Genomic DNA, 22,780 nt, shown 5'->3' with positions numbered 1-22,780 from the left:
AGTAAGAAATGTTTTTGGTGCTTTTCGGTCATTTTATGGTGCTCATAATCGTCCAACTGAACGCATAATGAAAAAATCGTTGCCAAAAGTTCAAGATATTGATGTAGCCGACTTATGGTTTCAGCAAGATGGTGCGACGTGCCATACAACACATGAAACCATGGATTTATTGAAAGAAACATTTGTTGAGAACATCATATCAAGAAATAGAGCAGTGAATTGGCCACCAAGATCCTGTGATCAAACGCCGTTAGATTACTTTTTATGGGGTTGTCTAAAATCACTTGTTTATGCCGATAAACCACAAACTATTCCTGCATTAGAAGCGAACATAATACGTGTAATTAATGAAATTTCGGCCTAAATGCTCGAAAGAGCGCTTGAAAACTGGACCCATAGAATGGACCATCTACGAGTCAGTGACGGTCAACATTTAACAACAAATTATTTTTAAACATTAAATGTCATGAACCGAACTTACGTATCAAATACAATTTTTGATTATTAAATTGAATTTAATGCGTTTTATTTCAAAAAAACTTTCGGAAGCTCTTATTTGATCACCCTTTATTTGCCACCACCATGACGGCTTCATTCACGGCGAAAATTTTAGTTTACAAAGAAGTCAGTACACACATCAGAACAATTTGATAACTTCCACATATTTAAACGAATGACCTTAAATTATAAATTGAGTCAAGACCATATTATATGGAATCAAAATATATATTGAGTAACATCTACGCCAAAAATGGAAAAGATTGGAAATCAATATAGGTTAACAGTATTTTCCTGACATTTGATGCATTGCGGTTAAATTATGACAATTTAAAAAAAAGATTGCCTATAATAGTAATTATTAAAAAAATGTAAAGAAATGCAAAGATTACTCCCTGCATTGAAAAACACAAAATAACAACAAACTTAAACTGGTTTTCGTGGCGAAAAAAAGTAATATGCAGTTACGTAGTAAGTTTTGCTGCCCGAGATCACGCAGACAGCTTTTTCCCTTCTAAAAGTTGCATAGTTTCCAGTTCCTGGAACCTCTCAAAGTTAAACACATAGACAACACTTGATTTCAGAAACATTTTTTACTGTGATTGGTCAGAGAAACTGGTGTCATTACAAAACAGCCAAGAAAGGTTGCAGACGAGCTCTGCTTTAAAATGTTCATCTCACAAAAGGTACAACTTTAGAAAATTGCAGTCAATTAAAGCTTTTGTTTCTGGATATACATAGCAACAGAAAATCGGTTTCAGTTTATTAGAAAGAAAGAAATTTACATGTAAATTAAAATTTATGTCACTCCAACCTATTTTAACTGCATTAAACTAAATAATTGTACTTTAATACATTGGTAAACTATTTTAAAGGTTATATATCGTAGCATAACATTTTTGAATAAAATTAGTTAGTTACAATTTTAAAACTACGATTTCGTTTCTATACCGGGTGGTTTATCTGACATAATTGCTTTTATATCGTCTGCATCTAAAGTTTCATATTTAAGAAGGGCTTCGGCTAACGCCTTGTGTTCTTTTGCGTGTGCTTTTAAGATACTTCGTGCTCTGTCATAACTTTCTGTTAAAATTCGTTTAATTTCGTGATCAACCTGCAACGCATGTAGATTAACATTTGAGCGATATAAGATTGAATTATACCGTTTCATTAGTGGAAGGACCTAACTGTTCGTAGTTGAAGGACTTTGCGTTTTCTGGTAGTGTTCTCAAGCCAATTTTCTCCGACATGCCCCAATCTTTTACCATATGAGAAGCGATTTGCGTAGCTTGTTTTAAATCAGAACTGGCCCCTAACAAATTTGTTTAGTGCGATATTATCGCTTTTATACACACTCACCCGATGTAATTTTTTCCGGTCCAAAAATCAATTCCTCCGCAGCTCTACCTCCCATCATTGTGTCCATCATCGCCAATAATTGAGATTTTGTAATGTGATATCGTTCCTTTTCGGGGATGTAGGCTGTGTGACCTAAACTGGGACCTCTAGGGATGATGGTTACTTTGTGTAATGGATGACTGTCCTTTGTAAAGTAAGCCACAATAGCGTGACCGCCTTCGTGATACGCCGTTATCATGTTTGCTTCTTCGTCTGGAATGCGAGATTTCCTTTCGGGCCCCATTAAAACTTTATCGCGGGCAGATTCTAGGTGCTTCATACTCACACAGTCTGCGCCGTCTATCGCTGCTCTGTACATAAATAAGACAATTTTTTTTACACAAATAGATTTTAACCCATTTTTACTTTTTCAAAAATTCATGTTTGTATCGGACAGAAAGTTACTGGTGGTAAACTCACACACACCTGTTTCGACACTACGGCTGAATACTCATAACGGCAATACATTTTTCATTTTTAAAATTTTTATTATTTATTAAAACAGTTATTCGATTACTCAAACCGCTGCAATGTTTTTTTGCTAGTTGTTTGACAGTAATTGATTTGATTTAATTTGGTTTGCCCCATTTAATTAGAATTTCTTTCTACTTAACTTAAAATAGTGATTTTGTTGTAATTGTGTCATTACATAATAATATGTCGTTAATTTTTGATTATGAATTGATACCCTCTTATTTTTTGTGACGATTAACGTTTTTAAGTTTAGTGTCCATGTGTTTACTAGCATCACAGACAACATATACTACAGACGGTCAATCTTAAGGGGAAAAAGCACGCTAAGTTTTGTTTCAAATGTCCCCTTATTTAAAAACCAGCTATCCCTCTATTTTGCTCCATCTATTAGCGCATACAACAATGTGTTGGTTCTTCTACAGATTTCTTTTATTGGAATGGTTTTGCAAATTGTCTAGGGAAAGAAGTATTGATACTTTATTGTTAGAAAGCTGTCCCAAAAGAAATCCCCATATTTACGTCTGGGCGATGGTATGTCTGGGCGAAGTGCTGATAATCTTTGCAGGTACACATACAAAGCAAATATCACTTCATATTCGCAATTACGTATTACTCGTTGTCTTTGGGTGCACAAACGATATAACTTGCATCACTTTTCGAATTCTCGAAAAAAGTGTAATCTCCGTGTTTGTTTATATACCTACGTACTCTATTTGCCTACTTGTCTCTCCGTTTGTGGAATAAATCTTGCAATCGGCAATTTAACTTCATTTAACTTTGATAAAGAAAACCTAAACGTAAGCAATTTTCGAATGAATATTTGCCTCATATGTAATAAATCCCATATGAGGTGTGCAATTATCGGGCAAATACAGCGGTCGGTAATTGCATTGTAGAAAACGAAAGAGCCCTGCGATGATAATTGCAAATTTCATGGGAATACACTTAAAAATTTTATAAGTAGGTAAAGTGAGTTTGTAATGTTTATTCGGGAAATATTCCCCCGAATTACACTTGTGCATCAAAATAAACCTGACTATTCAATTCATCTAACATTTGTCACATTTCAACCAGTGAAATGTCTCGATTTCAAATTGCTGCGCCAATGGGAACGAATTATAGTGACAATTCAACTCATGTATAAAAAATCCCATAAGCCGCAGTGCAATTGTCACTTTGACAGCGGCAAAAGTTACCTGCATCTTTTCCAGCGAAAAATGCACTAGTGGTTTTTTCAGTTATTCATTTTTGAACCTATTATCGCATTATCCTTTCCCATATGACTAGTTTGACGTCTGTCAATAATTGGTTAGTTTGGTGAATTTCTTGTTCGTTAAATTGTCCTGCCGAATTACACTCGAGGTTTGTATTTAAACCGAGTAAATTTGGGTTGTTGCAATTCAAATCTGTTTCCTTTTAGCAATTGAACTCAAAAAACTGTCAACCTAAAAATGCTCCACCTTCGGTGTCGCATTTTTATTAGTTGACAGTTTTTCTCGTCTAATTGCTAGGCAACAGATTTTCGTTACCTAAACAACCCAAATTTACTCGGTAAAATACAAACCTCTTGTGCAATTATAAGTGACAATTGCACGTGTGGTATTTTAGCGATAATTTCACGTGTGGTATTTCAGCGACAATTCAATGCGATTATTCAATGACATTTGTCAAACTTCCACCAGTGAAATGACGCGAAATTTTGTCTATTAACCGGAACATTCTTCTTAGTTTGTTAATCAATTTCGACAACCGACTTATCACCACATCTTTTAATTTAATCACTCATAACGAATTAGCTTGGAGCACAAAAGTTCGAATAGAATCAATAGCAAAATGAAAAGCAACTTCCATAATTTATTTTGACGTTTATTGTTGTCATGGAAATACATTCGCGTGGGTAATTATGCTTAATTTTTCTTTTGATTCATTGAATAGTCCTCCGAATACCATTCGTAGTCGAAGTATTTGTAGATTATTTTTGAGCTGCTGCTCCACTCATGCTAGTTACGCTTTTTAATACCACTCGCGCAAGCGCTCGTGGTATTAATCAGCATTCGTGACAGCAGCTCAAAAATATTCGACAATACTTCGACTACTTATGGTATTATATATGATAATTTTTAGCGCATTTTCCAACGAAGTTGGGTGCGCTATTGCAGTCACTTTCTCTGCCCGTCCGTCTGTCCGAGGTCTTAACTACTCCTACAGTTTTCAAGATATGTAGTTCGTTCTTTTTGCATTCGGTAGCGTATCGCTCTGGCACCTGAGTCAAGGAAAATCTTGACGATTGAAATGGCAGTCTGCGCAATGTTAACTTTTTTATTTATTAATATATTCTGTTGAAATTTTAATCACAGATACTTGTAGTAAAGGCAAATATATCGCATATAGTAAAAATCAGATGTGCGCATGCGCAGACTGCGCAATGCAAACTTTCTTATTTATGGAGATATTTCTTTGAAATTTTAACCAAAGATACTTATAGTAAAAGCAAACGTATTGCATATTGTAAATATCAGATTAATAAGCGCATGCGCAGGACGCGCAATATCAACTGCGCAGTAAGTGTCATGAAGATATTTCTTTAAAATTTTAACCATATATGCCTCTAGTAATGAAAAAACAGCGCACATAGATATGGCCTTTGGGGAAGTATTGATCAATTTATGGAAAATGCGCTGAAGTTACTCGCCTTAGGGCGAAAACCTTTTTACTTGTTTATTCAAGTATCTTATCAGTAAAAAACTGCGTTCGGTTAATTTCATATTTTGTTAAAAGAGCATTTTGATGCACTTGTGCAATTACCTACGAAAATTGTCACAAAGCAAAGTTTTAATAGCGATCCTCGAGATGGTTTATAGTTTTGTATCTATTACTGTCTGCCGGTTTAGTGTGTTGTCACTTCACTCAACGTAAATGACAGTCTAGCTGACCGGAATATAAAAATGGGAAAATGTCGTTTTTTCGCATTTGACTTAATTAGGTATCTCGTTAACTATTCCTCTTACGGAAAAAATGAAGAGAACGAATTTGTTTAGAATCGATTTTTCTATCAGATAAAGTTGGTATGATTTTTATTAAACAGAGTGCCAAGGGCATTTTATAAAGTTATTTTCTTGTTCTTTTTGCTGGGGTTTTCACTAAATTAATTCCACATTCCGTCGATTTGCAAAACTCATCGGGACAACAGACAATTATTGGAATAGGTTGTTTTACGGTACCACCATCCATAAAAATATTGAAAACGCTCTGGGAGTCATCCAGTTTGAAAGACAAAGCATCGAGAAGGGCGTATCAACAAAAACAATAACATTTAAAAATGGACGGTTCTGTACCAACTGAAAATTCGATTCTAAACAAATTCATTTCTATGAGCTCGAGCAATAGGTGACGAGATAATTGGAAGTCAAATGCGGAAAAAACTGCATTTTTCCGTTTTTCCTTGGTTTTTTTGTGTATAGCAGTTCCGGGAGCTTCCGGGCAGGGAACTACATAGAATACACTTGGTTTCGTTGTGTGAAATGCCAACATCCAGTTTAGAATACTTTTGGAGCTAATTTGACTGGACTATGTTGACCCTACTACCCAACACATTGACATAAAATAAAGTTCGTTAAGTGCTCCCTCCCCTAATCAAAAATTTTGTGATGGTATTATCACAGATACATATAGGTCGTCGGGAGCGTCAAAGGCGTGAGTGAAAGATTTACATCGAATCATATAAACGAATCCGTACATACTCTTGTTTCGTAATATTTATAAATTCAGAATCAGTAAAAATTTAAAAATTAAAAACTGTAGCGTTTATAAAGTCGGTAATTCCATGGATTTAGGAAATCAAACAAAAGCGCGTCACCACCCGGTATAATAATATATTTATTATGGAAAAACAAAAATTATGTTTATTTTTCTAATAAAATCTTACCTTGCCCAACCTCATAATTTTATATTTGGAAGCCAATTTAGTTTCCGCCCTTGTATAACCAAACCCGCTCCATCAATTTTTTAAATGTTTAGAAAAGAGAAAAATGAAGAAATAAAATGTATTCCATGTAATTTATGATGTTATACAAGTGGGCGCTTATCTTATCTACGTAAAGGCCGGCGTTCTGAAGCCGAGGAAATAAGGTTTGAGTATATGTATTTTATTTTTACAAAAATGACTCCATCTATTACACACTTTTACCACACACAACAGTTTTCTGTGCGTCTACCACATTTTACGACAAATTATTTCGACTGCTGCAAGATAGACAACACACTAACCGTACTCTATTAGGTGTTGCGTTTATTTCTATAGCATTGCATTGACCGTCTGTAGTATATGTTGTCTGTGCTAGCATGTACCTACTAGGTAAGATTAAAAGTGATGTTGCTCTAAGTCTATACTAATTGGTTTTGCTGTTGAGCAATAAATATTTATTATTATTATTTATTTATTATTCCACAATTACAATATTACAAATTATAGTGGTAATAACGGCCATAACGTATTTAATTATTATTACTATTATTTCAGATGTAAATAAATTAAACAAATATAGCAAACGAGCTCCTGGGTACGGCTATAGCATGTACAAAACCAAATTTGAAACTTGATGTTAGTTTTGCTTTTATTTAAAGTGTATATGTATGAAATTTCATTTAAATCCCTCCATAAATAACAAAGTTGACACAGCGCATGCACAAAACCAAATTTTGAAACTGGCATTAAATTTGCTTTTATTAGAAGTGGCTATGTATCAAATTTCATGTAAATACCTTCATAAATAAGAAAATTTGCAATTCGGTCTGTAAATGGTCGAGATGCGAAAAGGGCACTGTGAATGCTGATCGGTTAGGCTCAACTTTTGGAATTGTGTTTTATATGGCTAAAGCTATGAGCATATTCAATTTCATGCAATTCGGTTCATAACTAACAGATATGTCAAAAGGATCTCCGATCTACAAATTTGATAAAGAATCCACCTGCAAAATTTCATCGTAATCGGTCCATTCGTTTATGAGTTATCGTGCTAACGGACGGACGGACAGACACCGCCAACTTATAAAGTCGCTAGGAGCTCGTTAATAAAGTAAATAAACATTTAATAATAATAATAATAATAACACAACCCACTCGTATACAACCCAAACGCAAAAACCTAAACAGCACTACAAGCTCACAAAATACTGTAATGTTTCCACCAATAACCCAAGCGACAACACAAATACAGTACTTCATAGTACTGTCATGTTTTATAAAAATATATACAGATATCTCCAAACAGGTGGAACAATCCCTAACATTAAAGTTACTAGAATCTGGCAACTTCCGCCATTTTTGGGCAAAAATCATGCGTTCTCTCTCTAACACACGAGCCCAATGGATTGCGGTACTTTCTATATTTAGTGACTTTAGACATTTCATTACAACCGCGCCATCTAGCTTACATAAGGCGTATTTTTTTTCTCGCCTAGCCGACAAAATTGAATTTTCTCGCTCCATGTGTGCAATTGTCTTCTTTCGCGTCCTCACACAGGCGAGAAAATGTAAGTTTCTCCTTGTATAGGATAAAAACGATATTAACGAATTGTTCAGAGAAACGCAAGTTTAAGTACGTCTAACTAAAGTGTAAATAAACTAACCTGTCTTTAGTTATTTACAGAGCACTCTCACTTATCCCGAATGATTTAAAAGATATGAATTTTTGAATGAACCCTTGCCTCTTCTAATTTTTAGAGAAAAAAAATTGACATATGTCAAAAACTATGACAGGTAGGTAGGTACTTAAATCTTATTGCGTTAAATTCAGAATACAATCGCTCATCTACACAAATTTGCGCGTTCTGCCCAAAAGCTTTTCAGCCCATAAATATTTCATTTAATAAATATTTATTTATTTATAAATTATTTTTTTCACTACTAGCGTCTGCTGATGACATGATTATTAACCTTTTTCCACTTGTAAAGTAGGCTTTCTCGGCATTTGTTCAAAATGGTTAATAATGTGGACATTATTAACTAGTAGTCAATAATGAGAACTGTCACGCTGTCACTTTTAGAAAACACAACACGAAATTTCGCTCAATAAACGTTTGGACAAGTTCTCTAAAATGAATAATTGCCACCATTCGCCATTTCCAGAGAAATTACATACCTAAAATTATCACGTTTTGAAAAAATTCGAACGAAATTACTCTTTGAAAATATCTCAATGACAGAACAAAATACGGCCTGTTTGACTTGTACTTCTACGTACTTGATTGACATGTTAAATTAATAAACAAAAAATTCTGTCCAACCGTTCACTTTCTTATAAATATAATAATATGTTAATTTAGAGGACTTCAAGTGCTAGTAGTGAAAAAAATAGTATATATACCACGGTAGAGAAGTCTATTATTGCCTTCGCACCTTACACCCCTCGGCCCAAGCGCCTCGAGATGTAATCTTGGTGCTCAGGCAATAATACTGTACTTCTCTACCTTGATATATAATGTACTATTATTTCAATTTACAATGGTTTAATGTGGCTGTAAACCAAATTTCAAGTTTCCATTTCATCTGCAAGTTTCAAAACTCTAATGACTAATGACCGGGTTGCATGAATCACCCTGTATATTATTTGAAAATATACAATAAACGTGTCCAAGTTATTAATGTACATGCATGCATTTGTGGCCTACTATTAAGTAATCCAGGCATTTCACTAATTCGGACGCACTGGATTATGGAGGTTGCACTGTATTTTGAAAGACTCAACTTACAACTGCATTTTTACCTTAAAGCTGCTTGGTTCACCATATTTTCTAAATCAGCGCCAGTAAACCCAGTTGTTCCCCTAGCCAGTAGCTCGATATTGATTTCTTTTGCCATAATTTTCCCCAGATATAATCCTAAAATTTCCAATCTACCTGTATAATCCGGCGTCGGAACAGTAACCTACAAGAAAAATTCAAAAAATGAAATAACGTTACGGTACAATCAACCTCAACATCGAATCGACCAGGACGGAGGAGTGCCTGATCCAAATCATCCCGTCTATTGGTAGCACCAAGCACGATCACTCCGTCGTTCTGATGAAATCCGTCCATTTCGCTTAAAAGCTGATTTATGGTCTGATTGGCGTAGGGGTGTAATAAACTATTGGTACGTTTAGCACCGACAGAATCAATTTCATCAATGAAGACAACACATGGAGCTCTCTCTTTTGCCGATTCTAAAAGTAATGTGTAAATATATAAAATACGCATAATGTTTTAGTTTAGGCAACCTACTAAACAAATCACGAACTCTTCTAGCACCCTGGCCAACTAAAATCTCGTCAAACTCAGGCCCAGCTGCATGAAAAAATGGCACGCCTGCTTCACCAGCCACAGCACGAGCTAACAATGTTTTTCCTGTGCCTTAAACAAAAACTATGCAAAGTTAGTTGCAGACATCATCCTTATAAGCTATCAACAAATTTGGCAGTCAGAAGATATCAGTAAACGAAGAACAATCCTGCAATTAAAAACTTGTTTGAAGTCTGTTAAATTCTGTAACATCTTGAATAAATCAGTCTGATTGTTCCAAAAGTTATGAAGTTCCCCTTTCAAGCTTCAACAGTCCTTAACGTCAAAGAAATCTTATGTCAAAAGCAGAAATTCACGATATTTACCTGGTGGTCCCACCAATAAAACTCCTTTCGGCAATTTACCACCCAAACTTGAAAACTTATCGGGATTTTTTAAAAACTCGACTACATCTTTTAGTTCCTGTTTCGCCTCGTCTGCGCCTTTGACGTCCTCGAACGTAACATGTATATCTTCTGGATCGACTTCCACCTGGTTGCCCAGCTGAATTCTAAAACAATTCGATTTACTAAAAAAAATAATGCTCACTTCAAGTCACCTACCGAAACATTGACCCACTCGCACTGGCCATTAAACTAACAACTATCGCTAAGAATATTACAATCGTAAGCACTTGTTGAACAATTTTGAGATATTTCACCGCCTTCCCCCTGTTAAAATTGCTATTATTTCCGATTAGGTATCCCTCGGCGAAAGCAATTTTGATACGTTGTTTCTCTGCATCGGAAATACCAGAATCTTCATTTATTAAAATTTGCTTTAATTTTTCGCTCGATGTCGGAAGATCGTTTGCGATCACTCTGTTGTCCAATTCAGCTGCTTCGGAAAAGCCTAAAGTGGTCTTAAGCCTAGTGAGCAAGGTGGGATTTCGGTTTAATTCGGCAGAATGATTTCGTTCTGTTTTAAAGCCTCTAACTTGAATATTAAATGAGAACTTGTTGTTAGTTAACAAACTATTTACTAAGCGATCGTAAAAATTACTCGAGATGGTAATCGGCTTGTTTTTCTTTATATACAAAATCGGCATATGTTCAGCGTTAACCGTGCTTTGAGATAAGCCATGCTTGTTTTCGTAAAATGAATCGCTCGAAACGTACGATACTTTGTGTTTATTTAAAAAGTGTTGCTCGAAAAGCTTATTCACATTCAAGTCCTTAGCAAGGTTGCTGTCGCAATGACTAAGAGTTTCAAGAAAACTGTCTTCGCACAAAAACCTATCGTCTTTTTTCTTCGGGTTATTTTTTTTGTTTAAGTAGATGTTGTGCCTCGGTGTAAGTATAGCAGAAACTTGTGAAAGTGTGAATTTTGCCTAAAAATAACAAATAATTGTAAAAACTTAACCTATCAGCAAATATAAAATTAAGCTTCAAATCGTTTACATACCTGATTTTGATTCTGAATGGAAAACATCGTACTTTACATGTATAGAAAATTGGCCTGTGGCTTGATTTCACTACAAATTTGTTCTATTTGAGATTGTCTAACAAAAAATTACTTTTAGACAGACAGTTTTGAAGAGATTACATCCATTACACAAAACACCATTACGTCTTTCAAAGTAGAGCTCTGTAAACCTAAATTGTATGGGTGCGCCATCTATGAAAACGAAAACACCTAGATAGTACCATATACAGGGTGCTACATAGCAGTATGTAAAAAAAGTTGTGTAGAAGAGGGGATCAAAACTTGATGGTCTGTGATCAAAACAAGCATTTTTTCCAAGGGTCCAACGTGTTTCGTTTGGAAGCCACCCTCAAAAAAGTGGCGAAATTTGCATTTCTTCTTTAATTTTTTTCTCAGCAAGCATAAGGGTTAGAAAGACTGATGTACGTCTTTGAATAATCACGAATATGAATTTAGTTTTTGAAAATTCGAAAAAAAATTCCACTGCAATTCTCGGCTTGACAACGAAAATGCAGAGAATGCCACGAAATTCGTACTTGATGAAAATTATCAACCAGTTTTTTAAAATCACTTTTTAAACAAAAATTATACTGATTTAAAGATATGGGCGTTCGGGTCACAAAGTGTCTCCCCCCCCTTCTAGTGAGTAATTTAATTTCGCATGTAGTTAATTGAAAATGTCGCAAATAAAAAAATAACGATTTTAAGTCGATTACGGCAATGCACAGACCATGTTTTGCGTGAGCAAACAAACTATCTTGGCTTCATTTTACTATCATTATTATCACCCCTTTCTCTTTCCTTCTCTACTTTGAATATAGTTAGTTTATAATCAAAGCTTCTCTATAAGGTCACGACCACTGATCTAAATTCTAGGGTTTTCGGCAGCTCCTCAGAACGGTCAAAGTCGAAGATCGAGGTGGTGTATACAGAGCGTTTCGTACTTTTCACATAGTGTTCTCCTCCAATGTAAGGTGTGTTGCCTAACCGTAGGAGTATTTCACAACAATGACATAAAACAATGGAATTAAAACTATTGCAATATTATTTCATTAACACTTCTGAAATAAAGGAAAAATTGAACTGGTAGACTCACATAAAAAAAACCAAGAAACCCCTGTTCTGTCGGATGCGCAAAACGATAAAAAAACTTTGTCACAAAAGCATCGAAAAGAATTGCCATTGACAGCTCGATGTGTGTTGTCCAATCACCGAGGTAAGTCATCAGACATCTAGGAATTAATTTGGGAAATTTAATTTGAATTTTTAAAATGTCTCTTCTGCACATTCTGCAAACGTGTGGAGTTGAAACTGTTGTGTCTCATAATAATAATAATATTTAATTGAACTGTAAAATATGCTTACAAACACAATATAAATAAACATATGAAACAATAAACTTCGAAAGAATTAACACAAATGTACCGAATTACCTGTTTAAATACTCGGCCACGGAATAAGGATCTAGATCGTAGAGCAATTCAGTGATAGCTCTTTTAAATGCATTTTTACTTTTTAGCTGTAACAACTTTTACCTCTGCGAGGAGTTTGTTAAACATCTTCATCCCAGCATAGTAACAACTCTTCTCTGTACTAGTTAGCCTATGGAAAGGCTTGTTATAATTTACTATAAATAAGTTTATACATGTATCGTAAGCATGACGTGCGGTCCAAATGGATGTTGTAGGTAGGTATTTACATTAGAGACACTTGTCTTGTCATTCATCGTCTACAGTCTGCAAATTTTCCTTCGGTTTTTCATTTAGGTAAGTACCTAGTTACTCAAAATGTCGTGGACCCATTTCTTCCTGCGTTTCTGGATTTCGTGCTCTTCATCATTCATAGAAATTGCAGCTAAATCAGTTTATTTAAACTTTGTCCATCTGAGATATGACACTGGCTAAAATGAGCGCCAGTCGAGTGTAAAAAAAATGTGAATATTACCCCAATAGTATTTTACATTATTAGCCAGGTAAGTGAGTTTTTACTGGCGATAGGAGAAGTTGACTGGCGAGCCGTCAGGCAGGTAATAAAACAAATCAAATTCTATGAAAAAGTATTATATTTAAAACAGCGAATTCAACATAAAGAAAGACCAAATTACTAAAAACGGTTTCCTAATATAGCAATTTATAATAAATGTTCGAATAAGTCACCATTAACTGCAAGACTAGTAACCAAGTCGATCATAAAATCCATTTCGAACTGCTGTAAATTGATAACTGGATATCTTTTTGTTTTAAGAAAATTCCATGGCATCGCAGATTATTGAAAAAGATGCGGGTTTTATTTTTCCAATTTTCCGTCTTTATATGAAAAAAATTGAAAACTTGAAAACGGTGGTTTGGCGTAAAAAAATTGTTCTACAAAAAAACTTTAATACATTTTTGCTCTAAAATAATTTGGGGAGCCAATAATCGAATATTATTAATTTTGCATTGAAATATGATGCGTTGCGCAGGTTACCATCCTGTATACCATGTATTGCATATACAATGTTGATACTTCTGTGTCAAATGTAGCACCTTGTAATATATATGGTAAATCTCATACATTCGCAGTTTCCTGTTTTGCTTTTGTGTTTAGTGGAACCTAACCGCCAGAGGTTTCTGTGCGTCGAATTTTTTTTTTGCTAAGGCAAAATCCGTCCCCACCTCACACGACAAAAAATGTAATCAACAAAAATGTTAATCAAAGTCCGAAGTATTGGTATTGTTTAATTAACTATGATTTGGAAAAAATTGCACAGTGTCAGCGCGTAACTGCAAACAAAGTATCATCATGACAACCGAACAAAAATTTCACGCAGCCGTAAATGTGATAAGAAGTTTACCAAAAAATGGTAGAAATTATTAAAAATTGTTTAGAAAACTAGGTTAAAATTGAAAGTTCACTCCTTTTTGCAAATTGATATTGATTATTGTTGCTTTGAATGCCGTTTTTACATCTGTTAAACCCTTTTTAGGATCGTATCAGCCAAGCAATGCTTTGATGCTGCGTTTCTATGCCTATTATAAACAGGCAACGCAAGGTCCATGCAAGACATCTCGTCCCGCTTTTTGGGACATTGTCGGTAGAGCTAAATATGATGCCTATAAGGCTCTAGGAAATATGTCGAAGCAGGACGCAATGAAACATTATGTGGATGAATTACACACGTAAGTACGTTTTGATAATATATTAAGGGAACGCGTTGTGACCAGATTAAGCTATGGAAATAAATCCGTGTGGCGCTTAACTCTATCTGAGTTTTCATGGAACCAAATCTGTTCACTTAGTAAATTATCTTTCAATTAAGGTTAACTGGCACACGAGAAACAGGCTCTTAATGTTTCGTTTGTATTGCTGTCTAATTTACAGTAGCAGTAGGCAGCATGAACTTAGGGTCATTAATAAGTTCATATGGCTTAATGTCGACTGTCAAAAAACGTTAAAACAAAAACACATCATTAAGTCGACACTCTCAATCGATTCTATGTATCGACAGGCTTGACGAAGTGTGTATGCGACAATTACAGACAAAATACTACACACAGCTCATAAAATCTTTGTTGCAGTGAAAATTAGTCTGCATGCTAGCACCACAGCTTACTTACTATCCAGCTCGGCAACTCTCGAGCGGCGCCTTTGATCTGGCGGTCTACAACCAAGCGAGATGGAATGGTGCCCTCTTTCTCTCGCTTGGGGTAAAAGTCGGGGCCGGATTAAACGAATTTTCATCGCGCGGTCGCTTCACAGTACCGTAGTAGGTGATTTTTGAGCTGTATTGTAATGTGAACGTTTAGAATTTGCTGTACAATATTACGTAATATTGCAATGAAAGTAGGGTTAGTGTTTAATACATTTTATTGCCTAATTGAATTGAATTTGGGACAATGGCCAACGTGGCAACACTGGGCTTGATTGCACGCCAAACAGGCAATGTAGTCTTTTACCCCAAGAGGCGGGGCTTAAGCGCTGCGCGCGTAGATCGGCGCAAACCGCTCCCGCCAAGAGAGTTGTGCAGCTGGATAGTAAGTAAGCTGTGCTAGCATCATTTAACTGGCTAGTTACATTTACTTTTACCTTGCGGAATGTTGGTTTTTTATCTCCTCGTATAATCAAAACCCTCCTCAAAGATTGTTGGTTACCTCCAAAAATATTTCATCACAATTTCAAATATGCTTTTGACTAGTACCTACTAATAACCGTAGCAGTTGGAGATGCATGGAAAGACATGGTTGCTAGATTTCGGGCCACAAACAACTAAATAAATAATGACCACCTCCAACATAGAATAATATTCTTCCAGTAGGTATTACAAATAAAGCGCCAATCATAATTAGATTAGATAATGCTGCCAAGGAACGCATCCCCACTTACACCGAAAATAATGCGCACATCGTTGATCAGCTGCATCTCTTGGTATCAGCACCAGAACACGTGCGTTAATTAACTTACGTCCCATAACAAAACTTCTTATCGCAAACAACCAGATGGCGCTACATTTTAAAACGCAATTTCATGCTTCACAATACAGCAAATCTAAATAAACAAATTACAACGGTTACAATACAATACATCGGGGTGATAAGAAAGGAGAAATTACAACATAGGGGTAAATCAAAAACATCGAAGGTTATTCTTTTAGATGCGCAGTTTAATGCTATTCAAATAACCTAAATAGGTTTTTCCTCTAAAATAATTAGCCATTATTAACCTCCTTTAAATTTACATGTCCCGCCTTTCGATGCCACATGCTGTATATTTCTGTCTGTGTTATGTATGCTGGTACAGATGCTTCTCATTGAAAGTAGATGGGAGACTATATCTAGGTATATGTAATCTAACTAAGGTGTTAGTCTTATTTTCTCTTTCGCTGAACGGTGATAAATAGCAAGGTTGAAGGCAATTTTACAATCCCCGAGTCATGGAAATTCATATCGTAATTAATGTTGTCCAAATTGTTTGTGTTTGAATAATTTTTCCAATTTGTATGCAATTTTAGCCGTCTATTTCAGCGCCTTCTTTACGCAAATGGATGGCAAAAGCCTACTTGCCACCAACTCGCGCCGCCATTGAACAACAAACAGAAACTTGAATTAATTGTCTTTAACCTTTTTACCAGTGGCCGTTCTGTTCATAATTTTCTTCACACTTCATATAAATAAAATAGATGCCTACCTTCCATTAGTAAATTGGTTTTTTACGTTACTTGCCACTACACATTCTGGGGTAACGGAATGCTTTGAACCTTGAAACCCAACGCTTTCGTAGTTTCTATTTAAACGCGAACACTATAATCCAAATATGCACCGAAACGAATAATGTTAGCTTGTGTATTAACACGGCACCGTTAGCAATATTCTCGGTTGAAAATCATATTGCCGTCCGATCGCTTCTTTGACGAAATGAAATTCCCGTTCTGCATAAACTAGCCACGTATTATTAATTTACTTCTGGTAGCAACTCGTAACGAATTGAGAAGACACCCATGTTTAATAAAAACTCGTTCAAGATACCGGCATCGTCTTCGATTGCGAGGCCAACGATTCTCTCACACGGCGATCCCAAAATGGCGTACACAAATCGCAATATTTACCTTGACAGTTTGGCGAAGAATTTCGTTGTACGCTATATATAAATCTCCGCGTTCACAAATCACAATACATAAGTTCGCACCAAAGGTTCGGTCAAGAAATCAGTACGCGGTCGAGAAAATGTGACATTCGAGCGTCATAGATTATTTTCAAAAATGTTAGTAAGAATCCCGCTCTCCCACCAAATTTTTACTTAAATATCTTGTCGAATTCAAAACACGAAGCAACCCTCTTTTTCTGAATGCAGCTTTTGTGAAAAGCGTGCCCTCATACAAATTCAGAAACTTTTGAGGTCTGTGCGTGTCAATACCGTGACGTTTCGACTCTTATCTACTTGAAACCTTGTTTCTTATCTTAACTCGTTTTATTTTCTCAAAAAGTTTTGTTCTCATTCCTTGGTACACTTTTAATTTTCTATACCAGCAAATTGATACATTTAACACTTTAAAGCCTAAAGCGACCACCTGTAACAGCCTCTAGTGGACATCTTTTTAAACACTTTGTTAAAAAAAAGCACCTTATATTCTTGTATACATATAAGCTGGTACATGGTGTCCAAATTTTGGTGGGAGACCAGGTTTCTGAAGATAGAGATTTGTGGATTTAGGTATAATAGTGATTGCACGCAGACCACACCTAAGTGAATTGTGAGTTAACAATTGCGTTTTAAAGGGAGAATTATTTTGGTTGCGTAATTACACTGGGCGCATTTTAAATAGTTGGAAGTCTTGTGTGCATTAAGATATGCTTTTTTAAACTGTATTTATTAGTTGCATAGTCACACATAGGCACACTTTATGTCCTTGGAACTTTAGTGCATTAAGAGATGCTTTTTGAAACTCGATTTATAATTATAGTTGAGTTGCAACATATTGCACTAGACCAGGGGTCCGCAACCTATTGAAACGGAAGAGCCTAAAGTTACAATTTGCAAAATTTCCCAGTTTTTAAAGAGCCACTAAAAATTTTGGAATCAATACTATAATATTTGGTCATGTACAGAGTCCTGCAACAGTGCATCCGTCTTTGCTAGATTATACCTGGTAAAGATTAAAAAAAATCTTGTGTGCAAATGTCAATTATAGATGGTTGCGGATCTACAGAAATTATTTTTGAATGTACAGGGTATCGCATTTTTACAGTGTCAATAAATAAATGATTTTTTTAAATAGAACATCCTGAATATTTGTGCTTGTTTCAATGTCATTTGTTCAAAGTACCATAACTATTATTTTTCAAATTTTCAAATACCACTATTTTATTTCGCTATTCGATTGTGTTTTGTGTCCTGTTCAATTTTTATACGAGGTGTCCTGTGCTTAAAGTTCATAATTTTTAGGGTACTTATTCAAGTTTTTTTCTTATTAATTAAGAAGACAAACTTTCAATATCGTAATAAAATAAGATTCATTAACATGAATTTCGAAAAAATGAACTAATTTTTTTAGATAAATGCAGAGAGCCGCAACTTTAGATCAAAAGCGAGCCGCAGGTTGCCGACCCCTGCACTAGACACATTTTAAACCCTTGGAAATCTTATGTGACAAGAGATTGAGATCACCTCTTTAATGTTGGTTGAGTAATCGCACTGGATACATTAAAAATAATTTCCAGGCAACGGAGAAGCTAAACGTACCACTTACTGTACTTATTTCAGAAATTTAATCAGCCTTTTAAGATTTTTTTTTATTGCCGCTAGAGGTCTCGTCCTTATTTGGGAACGAATATAATTTTTACTTACATATTTTTATTGTAACTTTAAGTATTTGTATTGATAACATGCAGTAATTGATACTTTGTAAGTTTAATGTGAGAAACTTGACGCCGTTGACATCGATTGAACAAATCTTATCACATCCGTAAAGAAGATACACACTGGTAGGACTACACAAACCCCATTACTTCATTGAGTGGTAGAGCCCAGTTATCCCAATGACGTCACGAGCACGTGCGCATAGGCATACCTTGTCTTATTGTACCATGAGCGGTTCCTGTAGTCGGGAGTCTCACTTGGGGCTGTCATATGTCGAACTGACATGAGGAATAATCCAAACCATCCTCTAACATTATACATCCCCTTGATCATTGACCCGCATAAGTCCCACATTCCACAACCACGTCAATGAACAGCATTCTAGACGGTTTGTCCGAATTTTTAAAATAAATAAATGGTGTGGTAGGCGTTGACGCTTTAGATAACTTTGCTATAATCTCAGGTTTCCAAGCTCTAACTGGCCAGATTAGCAATCTTCTTGTAAACTTATTTTTTACCATTTCATTAAAGACAAATCTACTATAGCATTCAGATGGCAGTACACCAATATAGGAGAACAGCGTTGCCAAATCTACTCCAATTGCAAGTTTCGCTAATAAGTTACTGTTGGACAAATAATGAAAATCATTTAACACTAATGCATTTGCAATTTAACACCATTTCTTAATTTTATATACATTTGTAGTTATTCTCGGATATAGAAACCAGTTCTAACAAGATTCAGATTCAGTTGAGTTTGATCTTCTGGGGATATCCTCTTTGTTTGTATCCCATACACTGATGGAAGGCTTAAAACCACCTTTTCTTAGAATGTGCATGTTTTTTGTTGGGATAAATCGATACAATGGTTACAACTTGTATTTTAATAATGAAAACATATCTACTAGCATGATTTTTAATGGCTATTTATACAAATCGTCGCAATTTCACATTTTATATCGACATGAAATAAAAGTAATAAAACAATATCATCTTCTCTCTTCACTACAGTTATATTATTACAGTGGACTGAAACAAATAGAAAGGTGGGGGTTAATGGGATAATTATAATGTTTGATTTCATTCCATATAAAGTTTTATAGTCTTCACACATACATGCTAGTGTAAATTTCTTCAGCAATATTTGAAAATGGAAAATGAAGATATTTTCATCTTTTCAGAATTGTTGAGACAATGAGCTACTCAGATAAGGTCGAGAATTTCTTGGAAGCATCACCAAGTGAAATAGATTCTTTAAATATGGCCGATTTGGAACTTATAGTTGGCGATGTTATGGAAAGAGTACGATCAAGATCGAATTCTCCATTAGGTTCGAGAGATACGTCACCCAATAGAATACATTCCAATGTGAGCACTTCACCATCTGACATCTCCTCAAGTACGGAAGAGTCGGATCACAGCGATGAGGAATACATCGATTCAGTCGAGGTAAAAAATCATTAGCAAGTGACTAGAGCTGATACAGTAGTCTTTAGATTCCCGAGCCCCGGAGGTCTCTAGAGAATGGGATAATTCCGACCGATCGTATGTTTAATAGTTATGGATTCAAAGACAACCCGTCACGGATGAAACCGAAAAATGCACCATATTCCAATGTTGATATTACACAGGAGATAAACGAAACAATTAATAAATTAAGAATAGACGTAGAACATTTATCACATAGAGTTAATGTATTAGAAAATACCAAAAGTGGTTTGGAAGGAGCATCACTAAAAAAGCATCACAAGACATTTTTCAACGGAATGTCTGCACAGTTAATAGGATTTTTAGTTTTGTGGCCCTTTTTGGCATCATTTATAGTGTATCGGTCTATACACAGAAAATAGAATTGATGGTTAGTTACTACCTGCATTTAAGTGATCGAGAATTGTAATTTTACAGCTTTTTTTTTTTAATGGTTGTTATTATATTTTAAAGGTTTATCGGTTTGGACAAACAGTGTTGATTTTATAGACGTGTTTGATTTTTTTGTAATATTCAAAATATCACTTAATAAAGACGTCATAATGTTGAGTTTTTGAAGAATAGAAAATTACCTATACATTCATTTATGATAGTGTCTCTAGGAGTGTCTAGTGCACTGGTCTAGGATCTATAGCTAGACAGTACCGAAAAGGAAAGGAATATCTCGCATCTTCCATAAATATAATCGCTAATCCGTTATTGAAATTCATTCATTTTAGGGACTAGTGGGTTCATTTGTTGTATCCACTATAGGGGTTTCCCTCATTCAGTGTGATTGTATTTGAACTGGCTACCTAATACATACAAACTTATGTGAATTTATTATAATGTTTGTTGTTTTGTTATGTGTGCACTATATTTTCTTTAGAAATTCCAATGGAGCCTATGATATGACAATTTATGAACTTATACTTCATAAAAATATTCTCGCAATTATTCCAATACGCATTTTATGTCATTACCAACAATTAATATTACTTTTGTTGACTGGTTTTTTTCGTTGTCAGTTCTTTTTTTCCTAGCCTATTTCTATTTGCACTCGGTGAACTATCATTTTCTAAATTTATTCTTACAATTATGTAATTTATTCTGATTAAATTTCTGTTTTTAAAGCATATGTACTATTTTACTTGTATACCTTACTTAATGTTCACTGAGACAAGCAAGACATATACAGTGATATTCATGTATAAGTAGACAGGGATTTCCTATGTCTATTTTGAAATGACAAAAAGTCTTCTAAAGGACATCTAATTTTATGCAACCAAAATAACTTCTTGAAACAAAAGATCTAGCTGCCATATTAATTATTGATTTGAATGTTGCTTTGACTTCACAGAAATTAAATCTCTTAATCTACTTTAACCGTTACCGCCACTATGCCAATTTGATATATCAACTTTTTCTTTAGTTGAATACATCACACACGAACGAAAATGAGAATACGGAAGTTAAAGCGATAATATTCAAATTAATATGACAGACAGATCTTTTTGTTGTAGGTAGTTATTTTGGTTGCATAAAGTTAGGCGTCCTTCAGAAGGCTTTTTATCATTTAAAAGTAGACATAGGAAATCCCTATGTCTACTTCTATATGAATATCACTGTATATCTTGTAGGTAGCGACTTTTGAAAACACAACGTATGTGGTCCTAGTATTTTATCACTCAAGTTAATTTCTTAAAATAAATAGATCTGGCTGGCATATTAATTAAGTATTTTCAATATTGTCGCTTTGGCTTCCGTATTTTTATTTTCGTTCGTGTGCTGGTAACAGGTTTAAGGAGCGTAATAGATTTATTTTCTGTGAAACCAAAGTAACAATATTTAAATTAATATGACAGCGAGATCTTTATTTGTTTCAAGAAATTATTTTGGTTGCATATAGGCGCCCTTCAGAAGGATTTTCTCTTTTAAAAAAGTAGACATATGGAAAAACAATACACAAATACCTATGTCTACTACCATTGAATAATAAATCTGAATTATTATTCAATGCTACTACTTAATAAATATCACTGTATGTAAAAAAATATATATGGGCCTAGTTACACGTTACAGAATTTTTGTCAGATTATCGTTCTTTAATGTGAGAGAAATAGGCACGTTGTTTTAGATAGAATTTAACTTTGAATAAAAAAATTTTTATATAGCTAAATTGTATTCTCATTGCAATAGGGGTTTAGAAAAAGCGTTAGTAGAATAGATGTGAACAATCACCATCAATTTCTAGTAGTGCTCTTTTTGTATACGCCTATAATGGTAAACCAGAACCAGTTCACAAACTCACCTTTTGATCAGGCTCATATATTCGCCAGCGCTGATCTTCGGACTTTTAAAAATTGATGGGGAAAGACAAGATTGAATAGATCTTCTTGTTCTGTACGTAAAGTAACGGGACAAAAGATATAAGAATTTCTTTTTAACAATTCCCTCCTACATGCCATTGTAATTTTTATGGTAGTACAGGATTTGTGTTTCCCACACTTGCATTGTAAAATTTTCATAGCCATTATCAAAGCTTAAAGTTAACTCTGTAAAAATAATGGACTTACTAAATGATGTTTACAATAAATGAAACAGACAACATTAAAGATTATATAGACTTATCATGAAATTAGGATAACATTTATAAATTTATAACATCTTTGTTTAAAGATAAGAGCATTCACTTAAGACTTCATTAAACATTTTGAAGTTATATTTTTGAGTATTTCTAAATTAATTAAATCGTGATATTGCTTGTTTCTGTAATTGAACAGATGTAAAAGTTGCACACATGATAATTATGACAAGTCTAGTCTAGTCAGATCATCTTCATGTGCTTTTACATCACAAACTTAACGTA

At 34.7% G+C, this 22,780-nt stretch overlaps 2 protein-coding genes across 2 annotated transcripts; one reads left to right on the top strand and one right to left on the bottom strand.

Annotated features, from left to right (window-relative positions):
- Window positions 1-1,240: 1,240 nt before the first annotated feature.
- On the bottom strand, window positions 1,241-11,269 carry LOC116160611 (ATP-dependent zinc metalloprotease YME1 homolog). The gene is made up of 9 exons (XM_031473851.1): window positions 11,092-11,269; window positions 10,251-11,017; window positions 10,014-10,198; window positions 9,631-9,759; window positions 9,343-9,572; window positions 9,135-9,295; window positions 1,858-2,207; window positions 1,662-1,810; window positions 1,241-1,612 (listed from the first exon to the last, which is right to left on the bottom strand). Exons 1-9 carry the CDS (start codon window positions 11,116-11,118, stop codon window positions 1,430-1,432), a joined length of 2,181 nt encoding a protein of 726 aa, XP_031329711.1. The 5' UTR covers window positions 11,119-11,269; the 3' UTR covers window positions 1,241-1,429.
- Window positions 11,270-13,748: 2,479 nt separating this feature from the next.
- Window positions 13,749-20,481, top strand: LOC116182001 (acyl-CoA-binding domain-containing protein 5). Its single transcript, XM_031502464.1, has 4 exons — window positions 13,749-13,954; window positions 14,078-14,270; window positions 19,626-19,893; window positions 19,941-20,481. The coding sequence occupies exons 1-4, from the start codon at window positions 13,894-13,896 to the stop codon at window positions 20,292-20,294; spliced, it is 876 nt and encodes a 291-aa protein (XP_031358324.1). The 5' UTR covers window positions 13,749-13,893; the 3' UTR covers window positions 20,295-20,481.
- The last annotated feature ends 2,299 nt before the right edge of the window (window positions 20,482-22,780 follow it).

Source organism: Photinus pyralis, unplaced genomic scaffold (assembly GCF_008802855.1).
Source record: "Photinus pyralis isolate 1611_PpyrPB1 unplaced genomic scaffold, Ppyr1.3 Ppyr1.4_LG1, whole genome shotgun sequence".
In the NCBI taxonomy this organism is placed as follows: Eukaryota; Metazoa; Arthropoda; class Insecta; order Coleoptera; family Lampyridae; genus Photinus; species Photinus pyralis.
The sequence above is the reverse complement of the archived record's forward strand: the minus strand, read 5'-3'. Positions and strand labels throughout refer to the sequence as shown.